At 36.4% G+C, this 27,698-nt stretch overlaps 5 protein-coding genes across 5 annotated transcripts; 3 read left to right on the top strand and 2 right to left on the bottom strand.

Annotated features, from left to right (window-relative positions):
• The first annotated feature begins 3,026 nt into the window (after window positions 1-3,026).
• LOC107742208 (tetratricopeptide repeat protein 13-like) lies at window positions 3,027-3,504 on the top strand. The gene is made up of 3 exons (XM_016555103.1): window positions 3,027-3,105; window positions 3,185-3,264; window positions 3,380-3,504. The coding sequence occupies exons 1-3, from the start codon at window positions 3,049-3,051 to the stop codon at window positions 3,492-3,494; spliced, it is 252 nt and encodes an 83-aa protein (XP_016410589.1). The 5' UTR covers window positions 3,027-3,048; the 3' UTR covers window positions 3,495-3,504.
• Window positions 3,505-3,863: 359 nt separating this feature from the next.
• Window positions 3,864-10,459, top strand: selenol (selenoprotein L; the record flags this gene model as incomplete). Its single annotated transcript, XM_016555115.1, has 10 exons — window positions 3,864-3,940; window positions 4,746-4,958; window positions 5,093-5,174; window positions 5,278-5,331; window positions 5,606-5,651; window positions 6,400-6,527; window positions 7,431-7,545; window positions 7,786-7,908; window positions 9,311-9,448; window positions 10,421-10,459. Coding segments are annotated over exons 2-10 (828 nt in total), but the record flags the coding sequence as incomplete, so codon positions are not given.
• Window positions 10,460-10,462: 3 nt separating this feature from the next.
• On the bottom strand, window positions 10,463-17,478 carry LOC107742217 (C-type lectin domain family 11 member A-like; the record flags this gene model as incomplete). Its single annotated transcript, XM_016555114.1, has 4 exons — window positions 16,966-17,478; window positions 15,055-15,166; window positions 14,442-14,633; window positions 10,463-10,608 (listed from the first exon to the last, which is right to left on the bottom strand). Coding segments are annotated over exons 1-4 (561 nt in total), but the record flags the coding sequence as incomplete, so codon positions are not given.
• Window positions 17,479-18,774: 1,296 nt separating this feature from the next.
• On the bottom strand, window positions 18,775-23,664 carry cunh1orf198 (chromosome unknown C1orf198 homolog). Its single transcript, XM_016555101.1, has 4 exons — window positions 23,320-23,664; window positions 21,709-21,759; window positions 21,070-21,621; window positions 18,775-20,212 (listed from the first exon to the last, which is right to left on the bottom strand). The coding sequence occupies exons 1-4, from the start codon at window positions 23,632-23,634 to the stop codon at window positions 20,156-20,158; spliced, it is 975 nt and encodes a 324-aa protein (XP_016410587.1). The 5' UTR covers window positions 23,635-23,664; the 3' UTR covers window positions 18,775-20,155.
• Window positions 23,665-25,044: 1,380 nt separating this feature from the next.
• LOC107742221 (rho GTPase-activating protein 22) lies at window positions 25,045-26,207 on the top strand. The gene is made up of 2 exons (XM_016555119.1): window positions 25,045-25,233; window positions 25,766-26,207. The coding sequence occupies exons 1-2, from the start codon at window positions 25,063-25,065 to the stop codon at window positions 25,976-25,978; spliced, it is 384 nt and encodes a 127-aa protein (XP_016410605.1). The 5' UTR covers window positions 25,045-25,062; the 3' UTR covers window positions 25,979-26,207.
• The last annotated feature ends 1,491 nt before the right edge of the window (window positions 26,208-27,698 follow it).

The raw sequence follows: 27,698 nt of genomic DNA, 5'->3' as shown, positions 1-27,698 counted from the left end.
TGACATTTTTCGACGAAACTTCTTATTTTGGACATACTTCCAAGACGTAGTATCTGTAATTCCGAAGTACAGTGAATATCCACACCGGTGCGTTGATTGACAGCCTACACACACCTCAAAACATTAGATTAATCCGCGCTGTGGAGCCGTGCCGATGCACAACCCACGTAAAGAAGATCATTCCGCAAATAACTGCAATTGTAGGTTTCAAACAGTGACAAAGAGGCAAAACTTACGGACTGCAGCTTTAAGATTTGTCGAGATGACTTAAATATTATGGAAGCCCATTTCTGCCACTGAATAAAAAATAAAACAAGGTAATTGCGACTTTTTGTCTTGCAATTCTGACTTTTTCTCTCACAATTGTGAGATATAAACTTATAATTCTAAGAAAAAAGTCAGAATTGTGAGTTTATATCTTGCAATTTGGACTTTATTTCTCAGAATTGCGAGTTTTTGCGTACTTTTTTTCTCGCAAATTTTTTCTCTCGCAATTGCGAGTTTGTCTCAGAATTGCGGGTTATATGTCAAAATTGTAAGATAAAAAGTCGCAATTACCTTTTTTAAAAAATTTTATTCAGTAGTGGAAACGGGCTTCCATAAAATATCCAACTTAACAAAAATAAACTGTTAACTAAACTATAATTTTAAGTCAAGCTCGAACATTTACTTTAAGTTGAAACAACACGTTATTACTTATTCTTTTAAGTTGTGATAAATTATCACAGCAGTCATTTTTTTACAGTGAATGTGAATGTTACTTCATGCTAAAACCCTCTCAGGGCAGTTGCATCTCTAAATCAAAAGAAATATTGAAACTAAAATTTTTGAATCGCAATAAATGGTTTGCAAAAAAGAGACACAGGATAGATGTTTGATATCATTATTTAATCACATTGGAATTCGAAAAGAATCAGAATCGATAAGCGGAATCGGAATTGATAAAATTCAAACGATACCCAACCCTAATTGTACTGTAAGTTGCTTTGGGTAAAAGGATCTGTCAGATGCATAAATGTCATAAATATAAAGTCAACCTGCTGATTTGTTTTCAGACTGATGAGCTTTGTAAAAATCGACGCGTTTCAGAAAGGAGGGGCATAGAGGAGAAACAATAATGAACAGTATGTGGAAAATAATGTTTTTTGAACCTTAAACCGCATAAACACATTTCATTACACCAAATACACAAAATAATTTTCTTTTTAGTAACATCATATGACCCCTTTAAAATTTTACGTTGCACTTTTTTTTCCTGTAATTCATGTTGAAGTAAAAATCATGATAAATGTAATGCTGCCTTTACAAAGCTTGAAAGTTTAAATGGTTTAAATGTTGTGCCTTTGATATTTTAAGATAAATGTATGTAAATATCAGTAAAATAGGTGGTTGCTAGGGTTTTAGAAAGTTGAATTAATACTTTATTCTTATACTTTATGCTGTACTTAATACATAATTAATAAAAATGACATAAAAACGGATAATTGCTTTTATTCATTTAGCAAAGTTTATTTGTTAAATCCATGTTATCAACTGTTGATATTGAAAGTCATAATTTTTAAATGGATTAAAATACATGTTTAAAAATACTATCTAAAAGCACTGTTACATTCAAGTTAAAAAATATATATATATTTATTTAAAAAACTATTGACCAATTAATTGTTATTGGTTTTCTCACATTAGTTACCTGCAAAATCGACTATTTTTTTGACCTGTAATTTAAAAAATACATTTAAAAGATGTATTTAAAAAAAAAATCATTTATTTTTTAGCTATATTTTAAAAAGTGAATTAAATAATTGTGCATTTGTAGATTTTTCTTTTGTACATTGATAAGTCATTATAATCCGTATTTATGTCCCCACTGGATGCAACAAATGTCTCGTTTATAATGGGTTTTAATGTTTTTGTCTCGTCGCTCCGGCCCGGGACACGCCATCACAATATGGTAAGGGGCGTAACATTTCCGTCACATGCTTGAGGTATTCGGCCAATCACAATGCATTGGATAGCTGGCCAATCAGAGCACACCTCGCTTTTCAGACCGATGAGCTTTGTAAAAATCGACGCGTTTCAGAAAGGAGGGGCATAGAGGAGAAACAATAATGAACAGTATGTGGAAAATAATGTTTTTTGAACCTTAAACCGCATAAACACATTTCATTACACCAAATACACAAAATAATGTTCTTTTTAGCAACATCATATGACCCCTTTAAAATTTGACGTTGCACTTTTTTTTCTGTAATTCATGTTGAAGTAAAAATCATGATAAATGTAATGCTGCCTTTACAAAGCTTGAAAGTTTAAATGGTTTAAATGTTGTGCCTTTGATATTTTAAGATAAATGTATGTAAATATCAGTAAAATAGGTGGTTGCTAGGGTTTTAGAAAGTTGAATTAATACTTTATTATTATACTTTATGCTGTACTTAATACATAATTAATAAAAATGACATAAAAACGGATAATTGCTTTTATTTAGCTAGCAAAGTTTATTTGTTAAATCCATGTTATCAACTGTTGATATTGAAAGTCATAATTTTTAAATGGATTAAAATACATGTTTAAAAATACTATCTAAAAGCACTGTTACATTCAAGTTAAAAAATATATATATATTTATTTAAAAAACTATTGACCAATTAATTGTTATTGGTTTTCCCACATTAGTTACCTGCAAAATCGACTATTTTTTTGACCTGTAATTTTAAAAATACATTTAAAAGATGTATTTTAAAAAAAATAATTTATTTTTTAGCTATATTTTAAAAGGTGAATTAAATAATTGTGCATTTGTAGATTTTTCTTTTGTACATTGATTTTTTTAAATATCTTTATTTTCTGATTAATTGATATTTAATTGCATTTTGTTTTCACGCCTGTTAAAATTAAGTCAGTTTCTCCCTCATACAGATTAAGCAACATTAACAGGTTTTCACTGAAGGCAGATTTTATTTCAGAACTGTATTTAACATGTGTTTGTTAAACTTGCATGTTTAAAATAGCTGTTATTCCTTCAGTGTTGTGGCGTATTCTGTGGTCATGGGCGCTCTGATGGCCAGTGGGAAAGAGGTGCTCGGCCGAATCCCATCTGGAAAGGTAAAGAACTGGATAATGTAACAAGACGCATGGTCTTTATAAGTATCTATTGAAACACTCTTTTTGGTTGGTCACCCAGCTGTTTGACTTTGAGGCCATGACTACAGCCAGTCCTGATCGCTTCAGTAAAACCGTCAAGAGTTGGATGAACTTAAAGAGGTACGACTTTAAATGTTTTGAGTGCACAATCACTATTATGAATGCTCATATTCTTCCTACTTCTGAAAAATGTGGGAAACCACTAACACTTTCTGTTTTCTCTCTCTGTAACTAGTTTGCCGAGTTGGTACCAGAACCTTCCACTGGTTTCAGAGACGTTCCAGTTAACGAGGACCATGATTGAAGTTCTCAACACAGACTCGTCTTCGCACTGTCCCAAGAAATCCTGAACTTGAAATGCCATCCAGTTATTCAAAACACAAAGGGCCGTCTGTACTCGGGGCATCTGTGCTCAGTCCTCACTTTTACATGGTTTTTACATATCAAATATCAGTACAAATTCTCTTTGATTTTAGCTTTTGTATTTACACAAACATGGAGAAGAGAGTTGACTCTTTATTTAAATTTTAAATTGAATATAACTTTCTGTTGTCCTTTATGACATTAAAAGTTCAGCAATTCCGAGCATAATCTGAGCTGGGGGGAAAAAACAGCAGACAATGTAACAGAATATAATTGGAAATCTTTATTAAATTATTATTCACCAGTTGCTTTTCATTCGTTTTTTTTGGTTTTAGAATTGAATCGGTGACTTGTTGCAGAGATGCCCTTTGAAGAGTTTATTAAGCAATATTCTTCAGCTCGGAGCTTCTTTCTGAATACTTGAACACAGTGGGTAAATATGTTTGCAGATGTTTTTGTTTGTTTGAAAGACAGAAGTTGGTAATATTGCCATGTTCACTGTCCACACTGGCTCTATTTAATGGCTCGTCTGAATAATGTACGATCAGATTCTGGAGATGTTCATGTGAACACTGGAAACAGTTGCGCCTCAATCTATAGGTAACTTAAAGCAAAAAAAAGTCATATTTCCTCAATCTTATAAATATTTAATTTTATTTTAGCGTCGTCTTAAGGGACCATTTTAAGTAGATTTTCTGTTTTCTTATGTCATGGTTGGTGCTTTTCAGCAAAGACTTGTTTCCTTTATTTTCCTGTGAAAAATTTAAGACAAACAGTGGCTTTGTTTTGTTTTTTTCCATGAGTGGAAATAAAGGTTCTTTAACGCACAAAAAAAAACTTGAAAGTGGAAAATCTGTGACTTCGTTTGCTGAAAGTCAATAAAATTAGATGAAGGAAAGCAGTGTTGTTGTATTCAGTCCCTTTTTGATCTCCTTTTTGTGGACCAAAATAAAAATATATATGAATAAATGTCGTAAATTATTTGTAGTATGCAGTACTTCAGTCAGCCACTAGATGGTACATGTTCTAATGTCCATAGATACTTATAACTAACTAACTGGTCAGTTACGGTGATTCAAAGTAATCTTTTTTTTATATTATTTGAACTGGTCGCTGAGTATTTTCAGTTCAATTGCTATGAAAGGTTCTCAGTGCCGTTATTCAGACGTAAATTGTCCAGACGTGCTGTTGCTGGAAACGCCACGGCGATGACACATGGTATCTGTTACTTTTTTCAGCGCTGATGAGGTTTAACCAATCAGCGCTTAGGTTCCGCGATCGCCAGCTCATCTGATCTGTTGAATGACAGGTCATCCGTACAGAACGAGTAACTCACTGTAAACTCAGCATGGCTACTGAAGAGGCCCAAAACACACTCATAGGGGCTCTGAAAGAACTGATCGGATTTGGTAGAACATCGTTGGAAAATGTAGAAAAGGACATCGCCAAAGGTATCCTAAACAATGAGATTTTATTGGTGCGCAAATGTATGTAGTATGTATTTACCGTGTGTATAAACACAGTGGGGTTCAAAAGTCCGAGTCTATGAAAAATGTTTGTGTTTTGCATTGCTACTGTTGTTTAGGTGGTTCTTTGCAAGAAATTGTCGATAAGAAAATTCGTCCTTTATTCGGTCTGATGTCAGCAGGTGCCAAGTTCTTTAACAGGTGTGTGTATTTATCTTTAAACATTGCAATGGTGCATATTTGAAATGTTCTGTTGTGCTACAAAATAATAAACATTCCATGATATGAATATGTTTTCTTTCAGTCTGGGTGTGAAAAACCAAAAGGAAGCAGAAAGTTTATGGGAACAGTTTTTTCAGTGAGTATGAATGTAGTTGGTCGTGGCATTAAAGAGTCAAATATTTAGCATAATAAACTGTTTAACTGACCGTTGTACCAATCACAATTCAATAATTATTAATCAATAAAATGAATGTATTTCTTTATTTGGTAAGTAGCAATGTAATAAACAGAAGAATGTATAGTCAGTTGGTTATAAAAAATCATTATCAAAAAATCCACCCTTTTGTCTAAAATACCAATGCCATAATAGTATGTTGATAATAGTATTATTATGATTCCCAATTTAACAGAAACATTGAGGTTCGAGACAATGTTGAGGGCTTACTGCAACTGGAAGTAAGTAATATAATTTTTCAGTGTTTAATATGACTGCTACAGAGCCCCTAAAAGGACATGGGGATTATATATTATATATATATATATATATATATATATATATTGATGGAAATAATATGAGTTGGGAAGAAAAACTGTATTTCAGTGCTTTTGCGAGTGCAGGGAAAGTTTCTTGAGAGGAACGCAAAACAATAAAAATATAATTTTTCCTCCCATCTCATATTTTTTTTCAATCACCATGTCCCCTTAGGGGCTCCACAGGCTGCTTTTTTTCTAATGCTAACTTGTTTTAAAGGGGTCATATGATGCTTTTTTAAAGATCATTATTTTGTGTATTTGGTGTAACAGAATATGTTGACATGCTTTAATGTTCAAAAAACACATTATTTTTCAAATACTGTACATTATTGTAGGTCCTCTATGCATCTTTGCGTGCACATTTGCGGCGGGATTATGCAAATATTTCCACATAGTGGGGTAGATATGTGGGGGCGTGTTAGAATGAGCCGTTTTAGGGGGGCGTGGCAGAGTCTTAAGATAGATAAAGAATATCTCTTTGGTTTTGAGACTTTAGTCTTTGCAACTTCAGGGATCTTATCTATGCACAATCAGCTTGTAACACTCCAAAGAGAAAGGAAAACTTGAAATCGCATCATATGACCCCTTTAATGTATTTATGTTAGTAGGTAATATATTAAGGGTGTGTGGGTAGTTAAGTGTGCTGAATGGAGGTTTGTTTGATTGACAGGTGGAGTGGGATAGTTTTTTGAGACGTCTGGATGTTCAGATGCAAATGAGCGACACAGTTCTTTCCCAGTGCCCTGCAGTCCAGACGCTCCGCTCAGATACACGGTTTATACACGTTCAGACTAAAGAGTGAGATGAACACATAATATCCTTACTATCCACATTCACTGGAAGCCACAATCCAGAACTGCTGACAGGGTACTTCTGTTGAAACAAATTGAAGGCCTGCAGCTGCAACAGTTTATCACTCTACATTATGACTGTGATTACAGCAGTGCCTCACTTATCGGGTCATATTGTATATTCAAAGTCTATAAGATGTTTTTAAATATTAAGAGGTTTCACAGTCGTTTTGTCAGTTCTGGATAGTAGTTTGAAATCAATTTCTAGCATTTTTGTGCATTTCTTATTATTATCAATGTTGAAAACAGTTGTGCTGCTTCATATTTTCATGGAAACTGTGATACTTTTTTCAGGATACTTTCATGAATAGAAAGTTTGATCGTTTTTTTTAAATAGAAATCTTTTGTAACATTATAAATGAATTTACTGTCACTTTTAATCAGTTTAATGCATCCTTGCTAAATAGAAGAATTAATTTCTTTTGAAAACAAATCTTACTGATCCCAAACTTTTGAACAGTTGTATATGGAAACATGTAAAATATGGACCATTTTAGTAAATTTATTAACTGGTCAATGGACAATGGTGAATTAAACTTCCTAAATGCTATTTATTAGAAATATTGAACATAGTTTAGAGAAATATTTCTAATCAGTTGAGAAAAAAAATATATATATTGTATGTCAGGGACTAAACACACATAATTAATGAATGAATTTGTAATTACATTTTTCATGTGACTGTGTTGAATTTCTTTGAATTGCAGTAAATTCCTCTTCATGTCATTCTAATTCAAATTCAGTTCAGCGTCCTGTGGATTGTGGCTATTTCTGTTCAAATTCCAGCTCATGAATTGATATGGCATGTGTGAACTGTAATATACATTGTGGTTGTCCTGTACTCTTGTAGGAATGTGTCTCTGGGTCAGTACTTGGGGAAGGGAGAGAATCTCCTCCTTGTGTTGCTCCGGCATTTTGGATGACAGCCATGACGAGACCACCTGACTGAGCTGAAGGACAGCAAGGTAGAACAACCTGTCATTTAAAGGAGATGAAAACTGCACAGCTGCAGTACAGTCAGCAGCAGACCTCAGCCATATCTGATTATGGACGGTTGCTTGGAAAATATCTTTCGAAGCGCTTGTTGAACCAGCTGTGGACTTGGCGAGGCTTAATGTTGTGCTGCTATTTTGTAGTGAACGTTCCAAAGTCAGCATGTGTGTTCTTTGAATCCTCAACACGGTTTCTGGCTCTTTCTCATACAGAAGCTTCTGGAAGCTCAGTCATTGCGGGTGCTGGTGGTCTCGTATGGTTCTCTTGAAGGGGCAACGTTCTGGCTTGATCAGACAGACTATGAATTTGACATGCTGTTGGATGCAGAGAGAGTGGTGAGGACTATTAACTATGCAAAAACATAATTAGTCCTTCTTTGCTTAAAGTAACTTATTTTGGACTGATGCATGCAACACCCGCTGTGTGCCATGAAACAGCTTGAAAGATCAAAGACTATTTTTAATATATTCGTCTGAAAGAAGAAAGTCATATACACCTAGGATGACTTGAGGGTGAGTAATTTTAATTTTTGGGTGAACTAACCCTTTCATCATAAGGTTATGGAAGCTTGTTTCTGCCACTGAATAAAAAATAAAAAAGGCAATTGCGACCTTTTATCTCACAATTCTGACTATTTTTCTTGCAATTGCGAGTTTGCATCTCACAATTCTGACTCAAACAAAGTCAGAATTGCATGATATGAACTCGCAATTGCGAGTTATAAAGTCAGAATTGTGTGATATAAACTCACAATTATAAGAAAATAGTCATTTTTTTGTCTTTTTAGTTCCTCAGAATTGGACTTTATAACTCACAATTGCGAGTTTATATCTGACAATTCTGAGAAAAGATGTCAGAATTGACATCAATTTGTCTTTGAACATGTCAAGAAAAAAAATTGAATTGCGAGTTTAAACCTCGCAATTTTGACTTTATAACTTGCAATTGTGAGTTTATATCACACAGTTCTGGAAAAAAGTCAGAATTGCGAGTTTTGAATTGTGAGATGTAAACTCGCAATTGCGAGAAAAAACTCAGAATTGTTAGATAAAAAGTCACAATTTTTGTTATTGTTTTATTCATTGGCAGACACAGGCTTCCCAATAAGATCATTAATGTTATTGGCTTAAAAAAAACTTCTCTTATTTGTTGAGCAATTTAGACATTCTTTTTCCCAGTGTAATATATAAATGTAATTAACTTTCTGGGTGTTTTTTTGTTTTGTTTTGTTTTGTTTTGTTGTTTGTGTAGAATTTAGACATTATTTTTCCCAGTGTAATATATAAATGTAATTAACTTTCTGGGTTTTGTTTTGTTTTGTTTTGTTTTGTTTGTGTAGAATTTGCTAAATTATGTTGTAATTGAGACATGCAAATAAATAAATAATAATTTATTAATTCCCACAGTTTATTAATCTGATAAATCATAGCCACATTGTATTAATTCATTACCACAGTTTAATAATTTGTTCCCTCGTATCTACGAATTAGTTCAATTAAAATGAGGGAAGAAAGTAGTACAACATTGCCACAATTAACTAAAATGAGGGAACAAATGAATACGTCATAGGAACAAATTCTTAATTCGTGGCCATGATATCTTTATGATTATTACGCTATGATTTTTTTTGAGCCCACATGTCATGTCCAGGACTCCGTATAGTTGATCTTAACAGTAGTTTAACATTGATCATATGTGTAGATGTGTGCTGATTGGTCTGTTTATGATGGGTCACAGGTGTATCAAGCGATCGGTCTGGGTTCATCCATCAGTAAGGTGATGAAGTTTAAGTTAATGCTCCACTACTCTGAAATTCTGGTGATGAACCGACAGTTACCCGATGTGCCACCTCAGTTCATCGATGATCTTTTTCAGGTGACACTCAAACATTTATTACAAATATCACACACAGAACAAAAGAATAAAACTCTGACTTGGGAAATGAGTTGCATTTCTTTCCATGAGTTTGTTATTACCCAGATTTTATGGCATAAGGGCAGTAAAAAGAAGAATGTCAGACTGCATATAGGGCCAGTTAAACAATGAGAGTATCATTAATTTCACTTCTTCAGCTCAAATCATGCAACAAAACTGTATTTTGCAGGCTGGTCTAGTTATGCAATAGAATCGAGACATATTAATGTATCTTTCCACAAATAGGATATACTTTGTTGTCTAATTTTGGCTCAGAATTATTTACTTTTTCACCTGTGTCAAATAGATATTCAATTCATTGTTTTAAAAAGCTGTTTTTAATTATTAAATTTTAATTAACAAAAACATAAGTGTGTCCTACAGCCTGTTATTGTATTATTTTACCCTGTTAAAAAATAATACATTCCTTAAAATTGTGACACCCAAGGAATAACATCATTTGAACCCTTTATACAGCATGGCCTAGACAAGTAGCTAGGTAAATAATTCTGATATAGTTTCTTTACATTTTGTCTATTTATGCAATAAAATGCAGTCACATAAATCAGGGCTTAAACTGCATTTAGATAAAAACAAAAAAACAGCTGCATTTAGATGATGCATTTAAAGGTTGCAGAAATTATAAACCATGTAAAACCAATAGAAAATAAAACCGCTAATATAGTATTTCGTAAACAATCAGGATTTTCTGAAGGTTATACTACTTTTTTGAATGAACTTTTTTGTTGAATGAGAAGAAAAATGTCTTTAAGAGATTCATGCTATTCGTGGAATGTGCCAAATCCATAAAAACAAATTCCAAACATTGCATAATACTCAGTGATAGAATAAACATTTACCTCCCTGTAGTCTAGGACTCTTGAAAATGGATTAAAAGCCCTCTCTCTCTCGCTCTCTCTTTGTCTTTCTCAGATGGGTGGCGATTTTGTGCTGGATCAGGGTGGTAAAGCATTCAGCCAAAGCTTCCTGCTCCTTGCGATCTCGTGGCATAGCCATGCGTCCTCCCCGCTCCTGACATTTCTGGGATGCATCTGTGTAGTTCTCATATGCACGGTATGCCAGGAAGCATTTATAACCAATTTTACGGCCTTTCTGGCAGCCTGGAACCACAAAGTCATTTTCATCATATTTTAATAAAGTAAAGCACACAGAAGTTCAAAGATTATGAGTGTCATGTGGAGTACTTTGCTGTCATATTAACAAGATTTGCCCAAGTAGTACACATTCCTGGACCAACAACCTTTCCAGTCCTGGAACATTACTATTAAACAGTACAATTTTAGCATTAAGCTTCTTTAGATCCTAATCAAAAGATCAGAACCAGAATATTCAGCATGTGTGGTTCTCCTCCATAACATTAAGATCTCAATTAGGGATTGGCATTAGGAGTTTTTTATTTTTTTAGGAAAGCATCGGAATAGGGACTGGAGTTTAGGCAAAGGTTCAAATTTTACAACTAGGTATATCGTTGGGATTAATGTTTAGGGTAGGAAATTGGAGTTAGGCATTAATGTTAGAGGGTGTTGGAAGGACAGAAATCCGAAATGGAGATTAAGGGTCAAGGTTTAAACTAGAGTTTGGAGTTAGAATTGTACATTTGGGGCTGGAAGGATTGGAGGTAAGGCTGCAGGGTTAGGATTGGGTTAGGTCAGGGGTGTCCAATCCTGTTCCTGGCGAGCCACCTTCCAGCAGAATTTAGCTCTAGCCCTTACTAAACACACCTGAACCAGCCAATCAAGGTCTTCAGGATCAATAAAAACTTACAGGAAAGTGTGCTTGAACTAAACTCTGCAGGAAAGTGACCCTCCAGGAGCAGGATTGGTAAGGAAAATGGTAGGGGCTGGGGGGGATCGATCGCAGGGTTAAGGCCCCAGTATACTCACGGCAAAGTTCTCTGCTGTTCTTTGCTTAGGGTTAAAAAGAAGTCTAAAAAGAAGTTGCAAGTACCTTTGCAGCAGTATACTGTTAACATCCTGAAACTGCCTACACTGTTGGGATCGGTGTTTAGGTGAATATGTAAATATGTGCTGCACACTTTCCACTAAAAAATAAACACAAAATGAAAATGACAGCAGTGAAAAAAAACAGCCATTAAGAAATCATCTAATTATAGCTATGTGGATATATTTGCACAAGCTCTCCAGTGTGTTCATGTCTTCACTTGAGTCTGTCCTGGACTGACTGATCAGAAGAAATAAATCGGAGATGATTTCCACATCAAAGAGTGGAGCCCAGAACACACCTTCCTATTATGTAGTCAGAACAGTGGTTGTTCGAAGGTGTTTTTCAGTCAGAGCAAACCTTACAGAGAGTTTGCTTTGGCAAGCTGTTTTGAACACCCGAAATTAACTCCAGATGAAATTCGTTTTGTCATCATTTTGTTTGAAACCAGTTCGTTCTTCGATTGAAGTATACTGGGGCCTTGAGTGGGTTAGAGTTTATGGTTATGGTGAGAGATAGAAAGACTGGAAGGGGTTGAAAGAATAGGAATTGTGTAACATGAAGGGATGGAGGTCAGATTTTGGTTTTGAAAGTTGCAGGTGAAGAGGGTTTAAGAGGTCGAACTTCTTATTAAACAACAATTTTGCCCTGAATTTAGGGTAGTTTAGGGATAGGTTTGGATAGTCCTCCAAAAGCTGGTCGCCTGGCCAGACTGAACATTTGGGGCAGAAGGGCCTTAGAAAGAGAAGTGACCAAGAACCTGATGATCACTCTGACTCCAGAAATCCTGTGTGGAGATAGGACAAAGTTCCAGAAGGACACCCATCACTGCAGCACTCCACCGATCTGGGCTTTAAGGCAGAATCGCTAGACAGAAGTCTAAACATGTGAAAGCCCAGAGAATCTTGTTCCTCGCCGTCTGAGAGTCCTTCAGGTGCTTTTTTGCAAACTCCAAGTGGGCTTTCACGTGTTTAGACTTCCGTTAGTCAGAGTGACCATCAGGTTCTTGGTCACTTCTCTTACTAAGGCCCTTCTCCCCTGATTGCTCAGTCTGACCAGGCGACCAGCTTTTGGAAGAGTCCTGATTGTGCCAAACTTCTTCCATTTGAGAATTATGGAGCCCACTGTGCTCTTGGGAACCTTCAGTGCATAATAATGTTTAGAAGTGACCAAGAACCTGATGATCACTCTGACTCCAGAAATCCTGTGTGGAGATAGGACAAAGTTCCAGAAGGACACGCATCACTGCAGCACTCCACCAATCTGGGCTTTAAGGCAGAATCGCTAGACAGAAGTCTAAACACGTGAAAGCCCAGAGAATCTTGTTCCTCACCGTCTGAGAGTCCTTCAGGTGCTTTTTTGCAAACTCCAAGTGGGCTTTCCCGTGTTTAGACTTCCGTCAGTCAGAGTGACCATCGGGTTCTTGGTCACTTCTCTTACTAAGGCCCTTCTCCCCCGATTGCTCAGTCTGACCAGGCGACCAGCTTTTGGAAGAGTCCTGATTGTGCCAAACTTCTTCCATTTGAGAATTATGGAGCCCACTGTGCTCTTGGGAACCTTCAGTGCAGAATAATGTTTTGTGGCCTTCCCTAGATCTGTGCATTTCAACAATCCTGTCTCTGAGCTCTGTAGGCAGTTCCTTGGACCTCATGGCTTGGTTTTTGCTCTAATTTGCATTGTCAGCTCTGAGGCCTTTTATAGAGAGGTGTGTGCCTTTCCAAAACAAATAATTTATTTTACCACAGGTAGAAACATCTCAGCAACGATCAAGAGAAATGGGAGGCACCTGAGCTAAATTTCAAGTGTTGTGGCAAAGGGTCTGAATACATGGTAAATGTGATGTTTCAGTATTTTTCTTTTTAATTAATTTCCAAACATTTCTAAAATTCTGTTTTCACTTTGTCATTATGGGGCACTGAGTGTAGATCAAGGAGAAAAATATGAATTTAAACGATTGTAGTATCAGGCTGCAACATAACAAAATTGAAAAAAGTGAAGGGGGTCTGAATACTTTCCGAAAACACTGTATATAGCACTAAACTGGAAACACTTGTGTGAAGGCAAAAGTCTAATCTGAAAAGCCTAAAGCCTAAACTGGCTCATTTCTACAGGTTTTCCAAGAGCCTAGTTTTCCACAAGGTTTAACAGTTCACCAGGAAACAAAAGCTGTGTTAACAAGTTCCGGGTGTAACCCCTCTTATTCTATTCCACTCACTTGCGTTTCTGGCATGGGAGGCGGGTGCTAACAAGGACGCTAAAGACTGCAGCCTCTAGCATCAGTCGCTAGTGCACCTCTTGAGATAAGGGGAGTGATGTTTACCTGCACAGTGTTTTCTTTGGGGTATTTTAAATTTAAAAGAGATGTGTTCACATGTTTATCCATGGCATACAAAGAAAGTTCTATTTTCCGAGCTTGAGCGACCCTCTGGATTCTGTGTGATTTCATTTAATTAGAAGGGTGTCCTCTGAAATACCTTACTGAGAAGGAAATCAGGTAAATATGTGACATTTAACATGCCCTTAAACATGACGTTGAACAAAACATAACTGTGATTGGTCACTTTTCAGATGACCTCTTCCTGACTAAGTGAGCAATCGTTGGCAATTTCAGTGGCTATAGAGCCCAAACCTTATGTTGTTAAACCATGGTCTGACTCCATGAGACTAGAATTAGGATTAGGGATGGGATGGATTTATGACTATAATTTGACTACACTTGACATTGTTCCAGGTCCAACAAAGGGTGTTAATCCCACTTGTCCTGCCTTGGTGCCAAATAACCTTATGGATTGGGTCATCGTGAACAGTGGGTTTAACTTGAGATACTGCCCTTGAAATAAACTGTTATCACCTTACTTTATAGTTGGTAAGCTCATCAGTAGTGAAAACATGGATTCTTTAAGCACAAATAGATTTCCCACTATTGACTACAATGCCCTTTATAGCCCGCAACTATGAGCCAAAAGGTAAAGACAGTAGAGAACACACTAACCCTCTAGTCGTCCAATCTCTTTGCGATTGTCCTTGCAGTAGGACGAGACTTGTTGAATAGCATCCTCAGTGTCGCCTAGTCTATTCTCAAGTCGTGACATTCTTTCCAACAGTTGTGTAACTTTAATGTCCAATGTGTAATGTCCCACATTAAGCCTGTGGATAGCCTGATCCATCGCTGCCAGTCTAGACACTGCAAAAATGTATAAATAGACAAATGTGAATCAAGTCTTTCATTAGTCAGCTATGCTGCATACCAGTGAATGAATAGAATATCAAGAAACTGTGTTGTGGAGGGGGAAGGGGTTGACAAGGTAGCTGAAGATATAGACAGTCTGGATTCTTGAAGAGCCTTCAATAGCAGTTTCTTAGATAGAATCTTAGTGAGTTCATCAAAAGACTTAAATTATACCCAGAGTATTAAATATTACCATACTAACAAGCCTTCATGTCATGTCAGGACAAACAACACCTTCATTTGTGCAAGTAAAGACACAGGCTGTTATTGCAAGTGAAATATATGCAAATATACATTCCGTTGTATTGGTTTTGGCTTGCATTTCTGGCACTTCAAACGGAAGTGTGTAAGTGAAGTGAGTGTTTGGTTAACGCACGGATGTAGTTGTAAGTGCTCTCCATTTCAGAGACGGCAGTGGTGGGTTCAGGTTCTATGATGTCTGGAGTGTCCCCTCGCCCTCTAACCATCTCCTCATTGAACACTCTCGCCTGTAGAATTGAACGACAACAAAACCACCATCAAAACCAGACTTAAAGCTGGAATTCACTACACAACCTCTGCCCATATTTTTACCCCAATTTACACTCTGAAAGAGTCAACACTAGTTGGCAAAATTCAGAGCCAGTCAGCAGATTTTGAGCAATCACAGATTTCACAGAAAATTGCATAATATATGATGACCACAGACTTTGATTTTTCTAGCCTCAGACTATGAATCCATTCATCGGCAGGGAATCAAACATATTTAATAATTTTAGTCGATTGTAGAACAAATAATGTTTTTGTTTGTCATCAGTCTCATAGCAACTAGGCGCATATTTCTGTGTGGGTTTGTGTGACCCTTAGTTATAAAGTGTATGATGCCCAGTTTTTCTCTGTAACCATTTACAACATAGCCAAATATATGATGCCTGGTGGTTTGAAATCTGTTCAGATTTTAAAAGTTGCATAGAGTATTCCAGCCTTTGCCCGATACAGAATGCACATGCAGAATCACACTGGATTTCATGGCCAGGTACTTAAAGGGTTAGTTCACCCAAAAATGAAAATTAGACTGTTTTACTCACCCTCGAAGCATCCTAGGTGTATATGACTTTCTTTTTTCAGACGAATCCAGTTGGAGTTATATTAAAAATTGTCCTGGCTATTCCAAGCTCTTATCATTGCAGTCAGCGGGTGTTGCAGTTGAACAGTCCACAAGTCATCAAATAAAGCGCGCGCATCCATTATAAAACGTGCCTTACACGGCTCCTGGGGCTGAATAAAGGCCTTCTGTAGCGAATCCATGCATTTTTGTAGGAAAAATATCCATATTTCAAACGTAATAAACACTTTTCTCTCACTTCCGGTATCTGTCATACGCGGAAGCCGTTCCGGCGGATGACGCAGCACGTATGCACAGCGCACGCGCCTTCGGTTTGTACTTCTAATTCGTGACCGGCGTTTTGTTTTGTTCTCTCTCCGCATTCGTCACTAATCACGCAACGCCGACGTACTACGTCATCCGCCGGAACGGCTTCCGCGTATGACAGAAAACGGAAGTGAGAGAAAAGTGTTTTTATTACGTTTGAAATATGGATATTTTTCTTACAAAAACACACTGATTTGCTACAGGAGGCCTTCATTCACCCCCCGGAGCTGTGTGAGGCACGTTTTATTATGAATGCGCGCGCTTTATTTGACGACTTGTGGACTGTTCAACTGCAACACCCGCTGACTGCAATGATAGAGCTTGGAATAGCCAGGACAATTTTTAATATAACTCTGACTGGATTCGTCTGAAAGAAGAAAGTCATATACACCTAGGATGCCTCGAGGGTGAGTAAAACACAAGCTAATTTCCATTTTTGGGTGAACTAACCCTTTAATGCTTCTTAAGTAATGTGATTGCTATTTGAGGATGTATTGTAGCAACCAGAAATGAATGCCCTTGACTTTGTTCCCACTTTAAAAATGCAGATGCATGTTGAACTAGTTTCATCATTCCAAAGCAATACAGTAACTCCAAGTAGAAAACCATAGTGTTCATGGTAGCATCATGGTACAGTGATGGCATCATATGGTAATACCCTGGTACTTTGATGTATTTCAAGGTATTTACATAATACTCTAAGGCACTTAAAAGAATACCATTCAATTAGCATCATGGTAGGTTTTCAAAGACACATTTTGTAAGTGAAACTTAATTCAAAATTGTTTCAATGGAAATCATTAATTGAGTTTATATATTAAGTTATATTAAACAGTAATTGGATCATTTCCCACGAAGTAAATTTAGAATCTTAACCTGAGACAGATCAGCTGTTGTGATGGCCGGTCTTGTTGTGTTCTCGCCAGAGTAACAGGAAGACAGAGCGCCGAAGCCCACTACAGCCGCCAGAATCACTGTTAGAGTCATCTCCACTTGAAATCACTTCACTTCATAAATCTCTTTCTTCTTTTCAGCCAGCTCCCTGTTTTATTGTATATATACACAACTCCTGATGTTCACTCAACAGCAACCTTCTCTCCTCCTTTCACATTGCTTTCAACTCTGTCTCGCTCTATCGTTCACCTCTATACAGCTCCGTTTTGTTTTAGCCTCCTCCCTCTCTCTGCAGCTGTCGGACACTTTTCCTCCTCCTTCTTTCACCTTGTCTGAAAGATTTTTTTCTTTCTCTCTCTCTCCCTCCTTCTGTTTTCTTTCTTTCAGCTGCTTCACCCTGAGAGTTTTATACCCAAACACAGGATTTATTTCTTTTTTTAATTCCTCCCACTTCCATTCTTTGTGCTAACATAGCAGTTTTACTGACACAGCTCTTTCTCCCTCTTTCATAAACATTTAAACAGATATTCATTTTCTTGCCCAAGACTCAGCTTTCTGTGAATTTTTTTTATATGCTTTTGTCCCTTGAGAACATGCTGTTCTCTGGAAGTCAATAGTGGCCGAATGACAGGAAAATGATGAACGTCTCATTACCAGCTGAGTCCTGTCTCCACACATGGAAGGAATTCGGATTGCTCGATCTCTGAACAGGACACTTCTCTCTTTCTTGCTCACTTCCTCTGGAGGAGACTTTGGAAGGGAGTTAGATCTAAGAAAGTTTTGCCCAAAAGAATCCAGTTCATTACATAAAGTCCAACTAAGCAAATCTCTCCCAGATGACTGTCTAGACATTATACGGTACAAGAAACAGATAAACAGCTTAGATGTCTACCTTTGACAAATAACAGTTAGAAAGAACTCCAAAACAATGGATATCTATTATTGTTAGACTGATCTAATCCACCTATAAACTGAACTCCTTTAAAATAATCCAGATATAGCAGCCAGTCAGGAACAGGAACACTGTGTGTTATGGATATAATCAGACGTTACCCAAAAAAAACTTTCAATGTTAAATGACCTCTTGGAAAACTACAGGGCCACTTTCCAGTCAGAAACTAACAAGGCCTTTTTTAAAACGTGGTGCAATAACGTCAATCCCCCCCCAAATAAAAATTATTGCCTGAGGAAATAAAGCATATTAGGAGCATTTTGAAAATGCCACATATGTGACCAATTACATTAACGCACATCCAACGGTTATATTTTACTAAAATAACACTGTGGGCAGTGAAGCGACAAAAGGCAGAAAACTGTCATGGGATTTATGAGTAGAGCTCCATCTTTCTGTTTTCAATTACTACCAGGCAAGAGAAGAATGAGACAAACAACAAGAGTTAGTCTACTTCTTTTATTGTACTTCTCTTCCATTACAGATATATGAATGCATAAATACTGGCTCCAGGCCACGCATTTCGTATTCAACAAAAACATCTCGCAACAAAGCTCCAAAAATTATTCCTACCCTTGAACCCGGTGCAATAACGTCAATCCCCCCCCAAATAAAAATTATTGCCTGAGGAAATAAAGCATATTAGGAGCATTTTGAAAATGCCACATATGTGACCAATTACATTAACGCACATCCAACAGTTATATTTTACTAAAATAACACTGTGGGCAGTGAAGCGACAAAAGGCAGAAAACTGTCATGGGATTTATGAGTAGAGCTCCATCTTTCTGTTTTCAATTACTACCAGACGAGAAGAATGAGACAAACAACAAGAGTTAAGTGTACTTCTTTTATTGTACTTCTCTTCCATTACAGATATATGAATGCATAAATACTGGCTCCAGGCCACGCATTTCGTATTCAACAAAAACATCTCGCAACAAAGCTCCAAAAATGATTCCTACCCTTGAACCCTAGTTAGTTTAGCCCTGAATCATGCGACAGACAAGTATGTGAACGCTTCTGGTGTCGATTTCACACATCCAAAATCAAGCATTCTGAATAACCATCAAACGCAAGTGATCAGCAAGTTAATTCAACTATTCAGCTGACCTGAACAATAGAACATTCAGTTTCAGCTAACTCTATCACCCCCTTGAGTTCTGGAGTCCGTTAATGCCGCAGTAATGCAATAACACCCATTTAATGTTGCACCCACATTTGCGTACTTGCATGGAGTATGTTTCGGGCCTAACAACGAAGGGAGATTTGAACTATTGCTTTACGTTATTAAGCCACCTCTGGTGTACTGGGCTAAGAGACAAAGAAAGGAAGCATTTAGGAGAATGAGGAGAAAAGTCAATGATTCACTTCAACGCATACAATGAAAGTAGCACGCATATAAAAGGTCTACAAAACAAGCAAGGCGCAAGACATCTCCTCAAAACCATGCTAGTGCTACGGTGTCTCATTTAGGTCCTTATCAATAAATGTACAGTGAAGCATCTTAACACTAGTATTGAGGTCTAGATAAATATAGATACAAAATGATGGCAGTGACGGTGATGTGGCATTCCCACTATAGTGGTTTTAGTGTGGATCTGAGTTCTGGCTTGTTTGATTAATGCATCTTCCAAACTTCTGTAAGCACGCACTTGAGTCCGAAAACGGGGTTTTGGGTTTGTTTTCATGTGAACCACAGTATGGTTTGTGGTTGATGGGAATGCAATCCAGAAGTGGGCTGGTACTAATTAAGTATATTGTGCCATTTTGGTAGTAACACCAAACAAAAATCAAAACATTGTTCTGCAACTTAAAAGATTTCAAACTTTGTTGCCTGGATACATGGGATAAACAGCGTTTGGTGGTTCTAATGTTGATGGTGAAAGAATTTTTGCACAACATACCACAGATTAGAATAACAATAAAAGTGGGAAAGCAGATCAACAGGGCCAGGAGAGTAGAGCCAAAGGGTTCTGACTCGAGCAAATGTACCAAGTGTGAAATCAACTAAAGAAAAATCCTACCCGTTGTATCATAGCTCATGCTTTCAGTAACAGTAACCAGTGAGATACGGTTTAATACAGTCATAGAGATATTGATGCACTAGAAATAAACTACTAAAGCGTTTGGATTTAAAAGGAAAGTGTTCTGTAGTGTTGGGTTTGTGGTGCTTGTAGGTCCTGTCATCTGGAATGGGTTCTTCGGAATATTCAAGCGTTACCAGTTGTCCAAGAAGTCAAATCCAGTCTTCAGGATATTACTGCTTGTGTTAAACTGAAAAAAGGAAATACAACAATTTACGTGTTGTCAGTGGTTAAAATGTTTGTAACAAAAAAAAAAACAAAAAAAAAAATCTAATTTAGAAATTTCTATAATTTAAGTTATTTTATATAACTTTTAAATATATATTTCAAAACGTGCAAATTCTTACACATACTTTTTGTATTCATGTTGGTTTTGGTTTTAAAAAACATTTTTTTAACTGACCTAACGTCTTCATAAAAACCTCAAATTATCTAATATTATATCTCATTGATACAATTTTCTGTTTTGGATCACATGATTTTGATTTGTCTTATTATTACATCATATAAGCAGTTTTGTTTAATTATTTTACATTTTTTCTAAGAAGTAATAATACAAGATCCAAACTTCTTAAGCTTTTCTTTTTGAAGAACACGATTAATTTAAGCATTTTCTGATGCATTCTCATTTTTCATTTTGATACACTCTTAAAAAATAATGGTTCCAAAAGAGGATTTTGGCAGTGATGCCATTTTGGGTTCCCCAGAGAACCCTTTAGTCAACAGTTCTTAAAATAATCATTTCTTTTTCCAGAATAAAGAACATTTTTGTGCAATGAAAAGTTCTATGAATGTTAATATGTTCTTCATGGAACTACAGATGCCAGAACCTTTATTTTTAAAAATGTATCAAGACTGTTTATGATTATGGACTTTATGCCACCAAAACACAAAATATTAAAACATGCTATTCATTCAATTAACTGTATGTATGAATTTCATTTTAATGTACTGAATGAATAATATAATGAACATCAAAGCATTTACCCACACACAACTGTCTGTCTTTATCTAACTATATGAAATGAAGGTGAAATTCCATCCAACCTGTGAGAAGGTAGGACTTTCTGCCTTGTCGGCATCTCTGACTGTGCTGTTGGACTGAGAGGAAGACCTGGTGACCAGACCAGGACTGAACACATCATCCATAGTGCTTACAGAAGGAAGAGTGCTCTGGGCCCTTTCCCAGCCTTCCTCTGAGGACGACACGGGAGCAGGAGGTGTCGGGGTCACGCTGATCGCCACAGGGGTCACGCTGATGGGAACGGGGGGCGGAGGGGCATGAGGTTTGGTGATTCTCTGCTGAACCGGCCGCGAGGCAGGCGCATCCTCTGACTCCCTCGGCCCAGACTCTGACCTCAGGTACGATGGCAAAGGCTTCTCTCCTTTCTCCAGAGACTTGATCTGGCTGGGCGTCAGAGACTGAAACTCAGCCTTCTCGCCCTCTAGCCGCGAGCGTTCGGCGCTGATCTTCCAGAAGGACGACTCGTCATTGCTGGGCAGCTTGGTATTCTGAGAGGGCTTGGGTTTGGATTCGTTAGCTGAGGAGGGAACGGCCGGTTCTGGAGCACCGGAGATGATGCTGAAATCCATCTGACTCTGTTAGGAAGGGACGGGCTGAATCACATTTGTTTGCTCTTTGCTAGCAAATTGAAAATGTATTTTTAGCAGAGGTGGCCTACTTACCTTGGTCTCCCAAGAGAAGGGAGCCGAGTGCTCATCTTGCCAAGTTAAGTCCTTGAAATAAAAGAGACAGAGATGTGAATAAGCCATAAGATGTGACATCACTCCTTTAAGCCCCGTTCACACTTCCAGCGACTTTTTCGCTGTATGTCGCTAGACTCTGTGCTGTGAAGACGCTTGTGGGCGTTCCTACTGCTGTCGCTCTAATGTTATTGGTAGACTGCACGTCTGGACATATCTGGACATATAAAATGCAATCACAAACTATACATTGCCGGTAAAACTAAGATATCATTCTATTATGACTAGGAATTCGACTTAAAAGAAATAAAAGTACCATTCTGCTGTTGGAGAGTGTTATTATATAAACTACAGCAGTGCTCGTGCATTAAATCATTAACCGGTGCTAAACTGCTCACTGCATCATGTAATTAACAACTCGAACCATCAATGTATGAATCAAACTTACTTAGACAGCCAACGGTTTCTTTTCTACGCATCATTTTTTTTATCCATGTATGTGGTTACAGTAAAATCATATAAAACAGTGAAATCGCTCAGGAAATCTGTCCTGTCTTGCTTGCACTCGAGGCGGTGACGTGTGAGCGCCACTGACAGATTCTTCACTCCTATTGGTTGTCGCTCGCGAAATTCGCTGTTCATTTGCATAAAGTTAAACAATTCTTTTTTTGTCGCTTGACTCGCATCGCTTGACACGCCCACAATCTGTCGCCAACGGTCACTGTCGCTCGTGTCGCCAGCTCTCCATTGAAAATTAATGGGAGCATGTCGCTTTGTCGCTGTGTGTCGAGGCAGTGTGAACGGTGCTTTGCCATTTTTGCATTGAACAGGGTTAGAAATACAGGAGTACTATATACAAAATATAATACATAATTTGCAAATGTGGCACAGATTTCTTTCATAAGTGGTTCATAGATATTTAGTAAATAGTTGAATTTATCAATATTTGGTAGAGACTTCTTTCATAAACATTTTAATATATAGAATTCTAAGAGATTTGTTTGGTGAACTGAAGATATTCAAAAATGATTTTTTAGTAAAGTTTAACTTGTTTAGTAAGCTGTTTAATGTACAGATATTTGAAATATCTGACATACACTGAGAGATTAAGTATAGTTGATAAGAGATTTAAGTAAACAGTTTAACAAATAGAACCGAGAGGTTTGTCTTTTAAACTAATCTTTATGTATTTGACATAGAAGTCTAACAAGTGAAAAACTAACTCAAATTTGACTATTGTTGAAGTTAACATTTTAATGAATATATTTCTCACTTTTTTTAGCAGCTGGTTTAATAACATTTTTGTTTAGTGAACAGTTTTATTTTGACTTACATTATTTGGCACATGAACAAGTAGGTATAATATTATATAAAAATTTTAAAAATCTAATCAATTAAATGTAACTAAAAGTAAAAGAAAAACAAGCATTAATAGCAGACAGGAGGTTTGTTGTTATTTGTTCATATCATAATGTAACGTTAACTGTTTTGGATTGACAAGCCCTTTATTACTAGAGCAAACCCAAAGCAAGTCTACACTGAACCAACAATAACAGCTCTAACTTAACACATGACAGTCCCAAACATCAGCACCTCTTCTCCGAAGTGAACAGTCTTCTGTCCGGTCTGGAGCAGGAGTTTCGGGAAGCAGATCAGCTCTTCTCGCTTCACCCGGTGCATCGCGTACCGAGCCCGGATCCGCGGATCCATCATCCCGTTGTCTATCGCTGTGTCCTGTTCGACCGGACTCATCTGATCCCAAGCAGAACCGTACCTCTCCTTTATCTTTTCCCTCTCCTCCACAATCTTACGGGCCATGGAGTTGATGGAGGAGAAATATTCCATCTTTTTGGCCTCCGTAAGGAGCGGATGGTCCGCCACAGACCCTGCCATCGCCGCAGCCGCCATTTCCTAAACAAGCGCTGACGTACACAAAAGACTTTTATTCTGTTTCCAGGTTAAAGTGTATCTTCAAAATGATTCATTTGCGTGGAATGTAACTTTGTGGACATGTACAAGCAAAAACACATAAATTAATGGACTTTTCCATGATTCCATGGTTTTCCCATTCCCAACCTTTCTAGTCGTTAATTTTAATAGACATTATATAGCATATTTAAATATGCTGAGCAGAGAAAAAAATCTAGTAATGACGTCCAAGTGTGGAAGTCAAATTGACTAAATTCATTTATATTTCCATATTTAACAAAAGTTTGGAATCAGGGAGATGTATATACATTATATATATATATATATATATATATATAAAGTCCACCAAATCAGCGTATCTTAATGAATATCATTTACATGTAGCATGTCAATTCTACGTAGTATTTAACACACTCTTATTCTTTCTCTCTTTGTGTGTGTGAGAGAAAAACAGAGCACTCTCAGCTAAGCGATGGTGAGTCAGGCACCTAAAAACTAAAGTTTACAGTAACTTTGTAACTTCTGGATACTGATTTGATGTCTTTTATATATATATATAAGTGTCGTAAGCTCATCAAGGCTGCATTTATTTGACCAAAAATGCAGTAAAAACAGTACTATTGTTAATTATTATTACAAATTAAAATAACGGTTTTCCGTACTAATCCTCTTCCGTAGTTTTCTATTTTTAATATACTTCAAAGTCTGATTTATTCCTGTGATAGCAAAGCTGAATTTTTATCAGCCATTACAGTCTTCAGTGTCACCAAAGAGAAATCGAATCTTTTTGTTTGTTTGTTTGCTTGTTTGTTTAAGAAATTAACGCTATAATTCAGCAAGGATAAAATAAATTGATTAAAAAAGTTATAGTAAAGACTTATATTGTTACAAAAGATTCCCATTTTGAATAAATGCTGTTCTTTTTAGCTTTTTATTCATCAAAGAATCCTAAAAAAGTATCACAAGTTCCCAAAAAAATAAAAAATTAAGTAACACAACTCTTTCCAACATTGATCATATTAAAATGAAAAAAACATGGATAATATTCAAATTGAAAACCGTTATTTTAAATTGTAGTAATATTTCACAATATTACTGCTTTACTGTATTGTTATAAAAAAAAATGCAACCTTGATGAGTATAAGAGACTTCTTTAAAAACATTAAAAGTATTACTGATGCTAAACCAAGTGTACAGCCACATGGTATTTAAAAACCACGTGAAGCATTATGTTGTATTGTTTTACTATTTCATTAAAGTAGCATATTTATTGAAAGTCTTTATACGTTTAATATTAAAATATTTTTCTTTACTTTTATTCCTCATTCTACCAAAACAACATTATCTCAAAATAAAAGACTTTTATTCTGCTTTGCGCCTGCGCGTGAATGAGAGCGTCTCAGGGTAATGGCTTTAGAATCGGCGACCTCTAACGGCACAACTGATGAAAACCATCCAAAAGAAAGCGACGAGCGGAAAAAAGGATGGTTATTTAAGAAAACGCACTACACCAAGCGCTGGAAAATGATGTGGTTTCATATCAGAGATGGACAGCTTTTCTATGGGTTTAATGAAAAGGTAAGAGCGAACAATGCCGGTTTGCGCACAAGCCCCGCAGCCCTTGTAACAGTGATCAGCTTATCAGCATTAACTTCAGCACACCTGCGCGAACGCCGTGAATGATAATTATCTGATCAAGAAACTGAAACTGCACGGTAAATAATTAATAACTAAATGCTACCGGATTGAGTTGCTAATCGCCTTGTTGTTATGTTACCATGGCAACGCCTGCTGAAGACGCGCACTGTCCCTTATATAAAAATTGGGTTACACTTTATTTTAAGGTGTCCTTTTTACAGTGTAATTATACATATAAGTACTGAGTAATATTAATTAACTACATGGTTAGGATTAGGATTTGGTTTAGGGGGACTTGCATGTAATTATGCGTAATTAATTGTTATTATAATAGTAATTACATGTAACATGTGCAACAAGGACACCTTAAAATAAAGTGTTACCAAAAACTGCTTTAGTTTTAAACATACACCATGGGTGCACTTTGAAATGGGAACACTTTCAAGGATTCTGAACTGTAATCTTTTCCTAGTCAGCAGAAAAGGCCATTAATCTGGTTGGAGCAAAGGTGGAGCTGCTGGAGGGTGATGGGACACTTGGCTGGACCGTCACACCGAAGCACAGTAAGCGCAGCTTCATCCTGCAGGCCAGCAGCGCAGAGGAGCAGCAGGCCTGGATGACCGCCATATGTGAGGCTCAGCTGAGCTCCGAACAGCACAGCTCCAATGCATGTGTTGTGCAATAACTAGACCAGTTTTTCCACCACAGAGAATTTATAGTTTTCTACACCATGTTGTCTTACTTCCTTCTTGAAATGACCAAGAAAGATCCTCTACTGATGTAGTCCACCTCCCGTGAAGGACACACACTCCTACAATTATTTTATGACATTATTTTAAAACATGTTTTATGTAAGACATTTTTGAGAACATTGTTTTCCTACATAGTTCTACTTCTTAAATAAAAAAAAAAAAGAAGCCAAATTTGATGTGCATATGTTACTGTATATATTTTAATAAAGCACATTGACAGTTTTCAGTGTTCAGTGAGTGATTACACTAAATATGTATGTAGATGTTATGAGCCCGGGTTGTTATCATTAACTAGAACTCAAATTAAAACAACAATAACACACTTTAAATAAAATAAATTGAAATAAAATATAAATATAAAAAAATATATATTTTATTTCAGCTAGTTGCCAAGGCAACATTTAAAATAACTACCGTAATTAACTAAACACTTAAAAACTATATAGACATTTATATAAATCACTTAAACTACAACTAAAATTAATCAAATTAAAATGATTTTGAATTATATATTTATATAATTTATGTAATTCAAAATATTGTAAGCATGCATGGGTTATTTCATAACACAATAATAATATGTAATAATATAAATTAAAAGTCTGCTTTTATTTTTTAAAAAGAAAGAAAGAATAAAAAGGAAAGGAAATTGAGGCACTTTTACCGACGCGTTTCAGAAAGGAGGGGCATAGAGGAGAAACAATAATGTACAGTATGTGGAAAATAATGTGTTTTTTGAACTTTAAACCGCATAAACACATTTCATTACACCAAATACACCAAATAATGTTCTTTTTTAGCAACATCATATGACCCCTTTAAAATGTAATAGTTGACCTACAGTTTTAAATACTGACCTGTAGAGGGCAGTGCGTGTTAGAAAATAAATGACATTCACCATACCGGTCTAAAAACCAGTTTCAATTATTTCTATTTACATATTAATGAACATAATGAAAATGTTTTACCTGTATTTAGTTCTTATCAGTGTGTTCTGGAACTAAAAAACGCCTGCACTGCCTAAACAGATTGAACACTTTATCCTGTAATGAATCTATAAAAGTACTCACAACATGAACTGGCAATTATGAAATAACCAAAGTGAGAAATGCCAGGTGCTGTGATAAACAAACAAACAAATAAGAATAAAAAATAATGTAGACATCAGCACAATGTGTGTATTTGTGGCCGTGGCTCATTTCTGTTTTACTCTTTTTTTTTTATATATCATATTGTTTATTATTGAATTGTTTTATAATTGATCATTATACTCTATAGTAAGAGAGAAATGTTGCTTGTTACTAGTATTTTATTTTTATTTTATTTTTTTACTAGTAGCCTAGTTAAAAAAAATAAATAAATAAAAATCAGCCTTGGTGAGCATAAGAGGCTTAGTTCAAAAATATAAACATAACAGTGAACTGTAAATGTAAATGTAGGCTATACAGCTTAAATAACGTGTTTTGAGAAATAACAGACTTCTAATTTGACCTCAGATGTCTGGGAGTATCGAGTCATGTGTTTGACCCTCACTGACCCATTCAGACGATTTAGCAGCGGTATACATTTGACCTGTGAGCGTGTAACCTGATCCGTGCTCTCTCTCTCTCTCTCTCTCTCTCTCTCTCTCTGTGCGCGCGCGCGAGTGTTTAG

Source organism: Sinocyclocheilus rhinocerous, unplaced genomic scaffold (genome assembly GCF_001515625.1).
Source record: "Sinocyclocheilus rhinocerous isolate Xijiao unplaced genomic scaffold, SAMN03320098_v1.1 scaffold2752, whole genome shotgun sequence".
Lineage (NCBI taxonomy): Eukaryota > Metazoa > Chordata > Actinopteri > Cypriniformes > Cyprinidae > Sinocyclocheilus > Sinocyclocheilus rhinocerous.
This window is presented reverse-complemented; position numbering and strand designations above follow the sequence as displayed.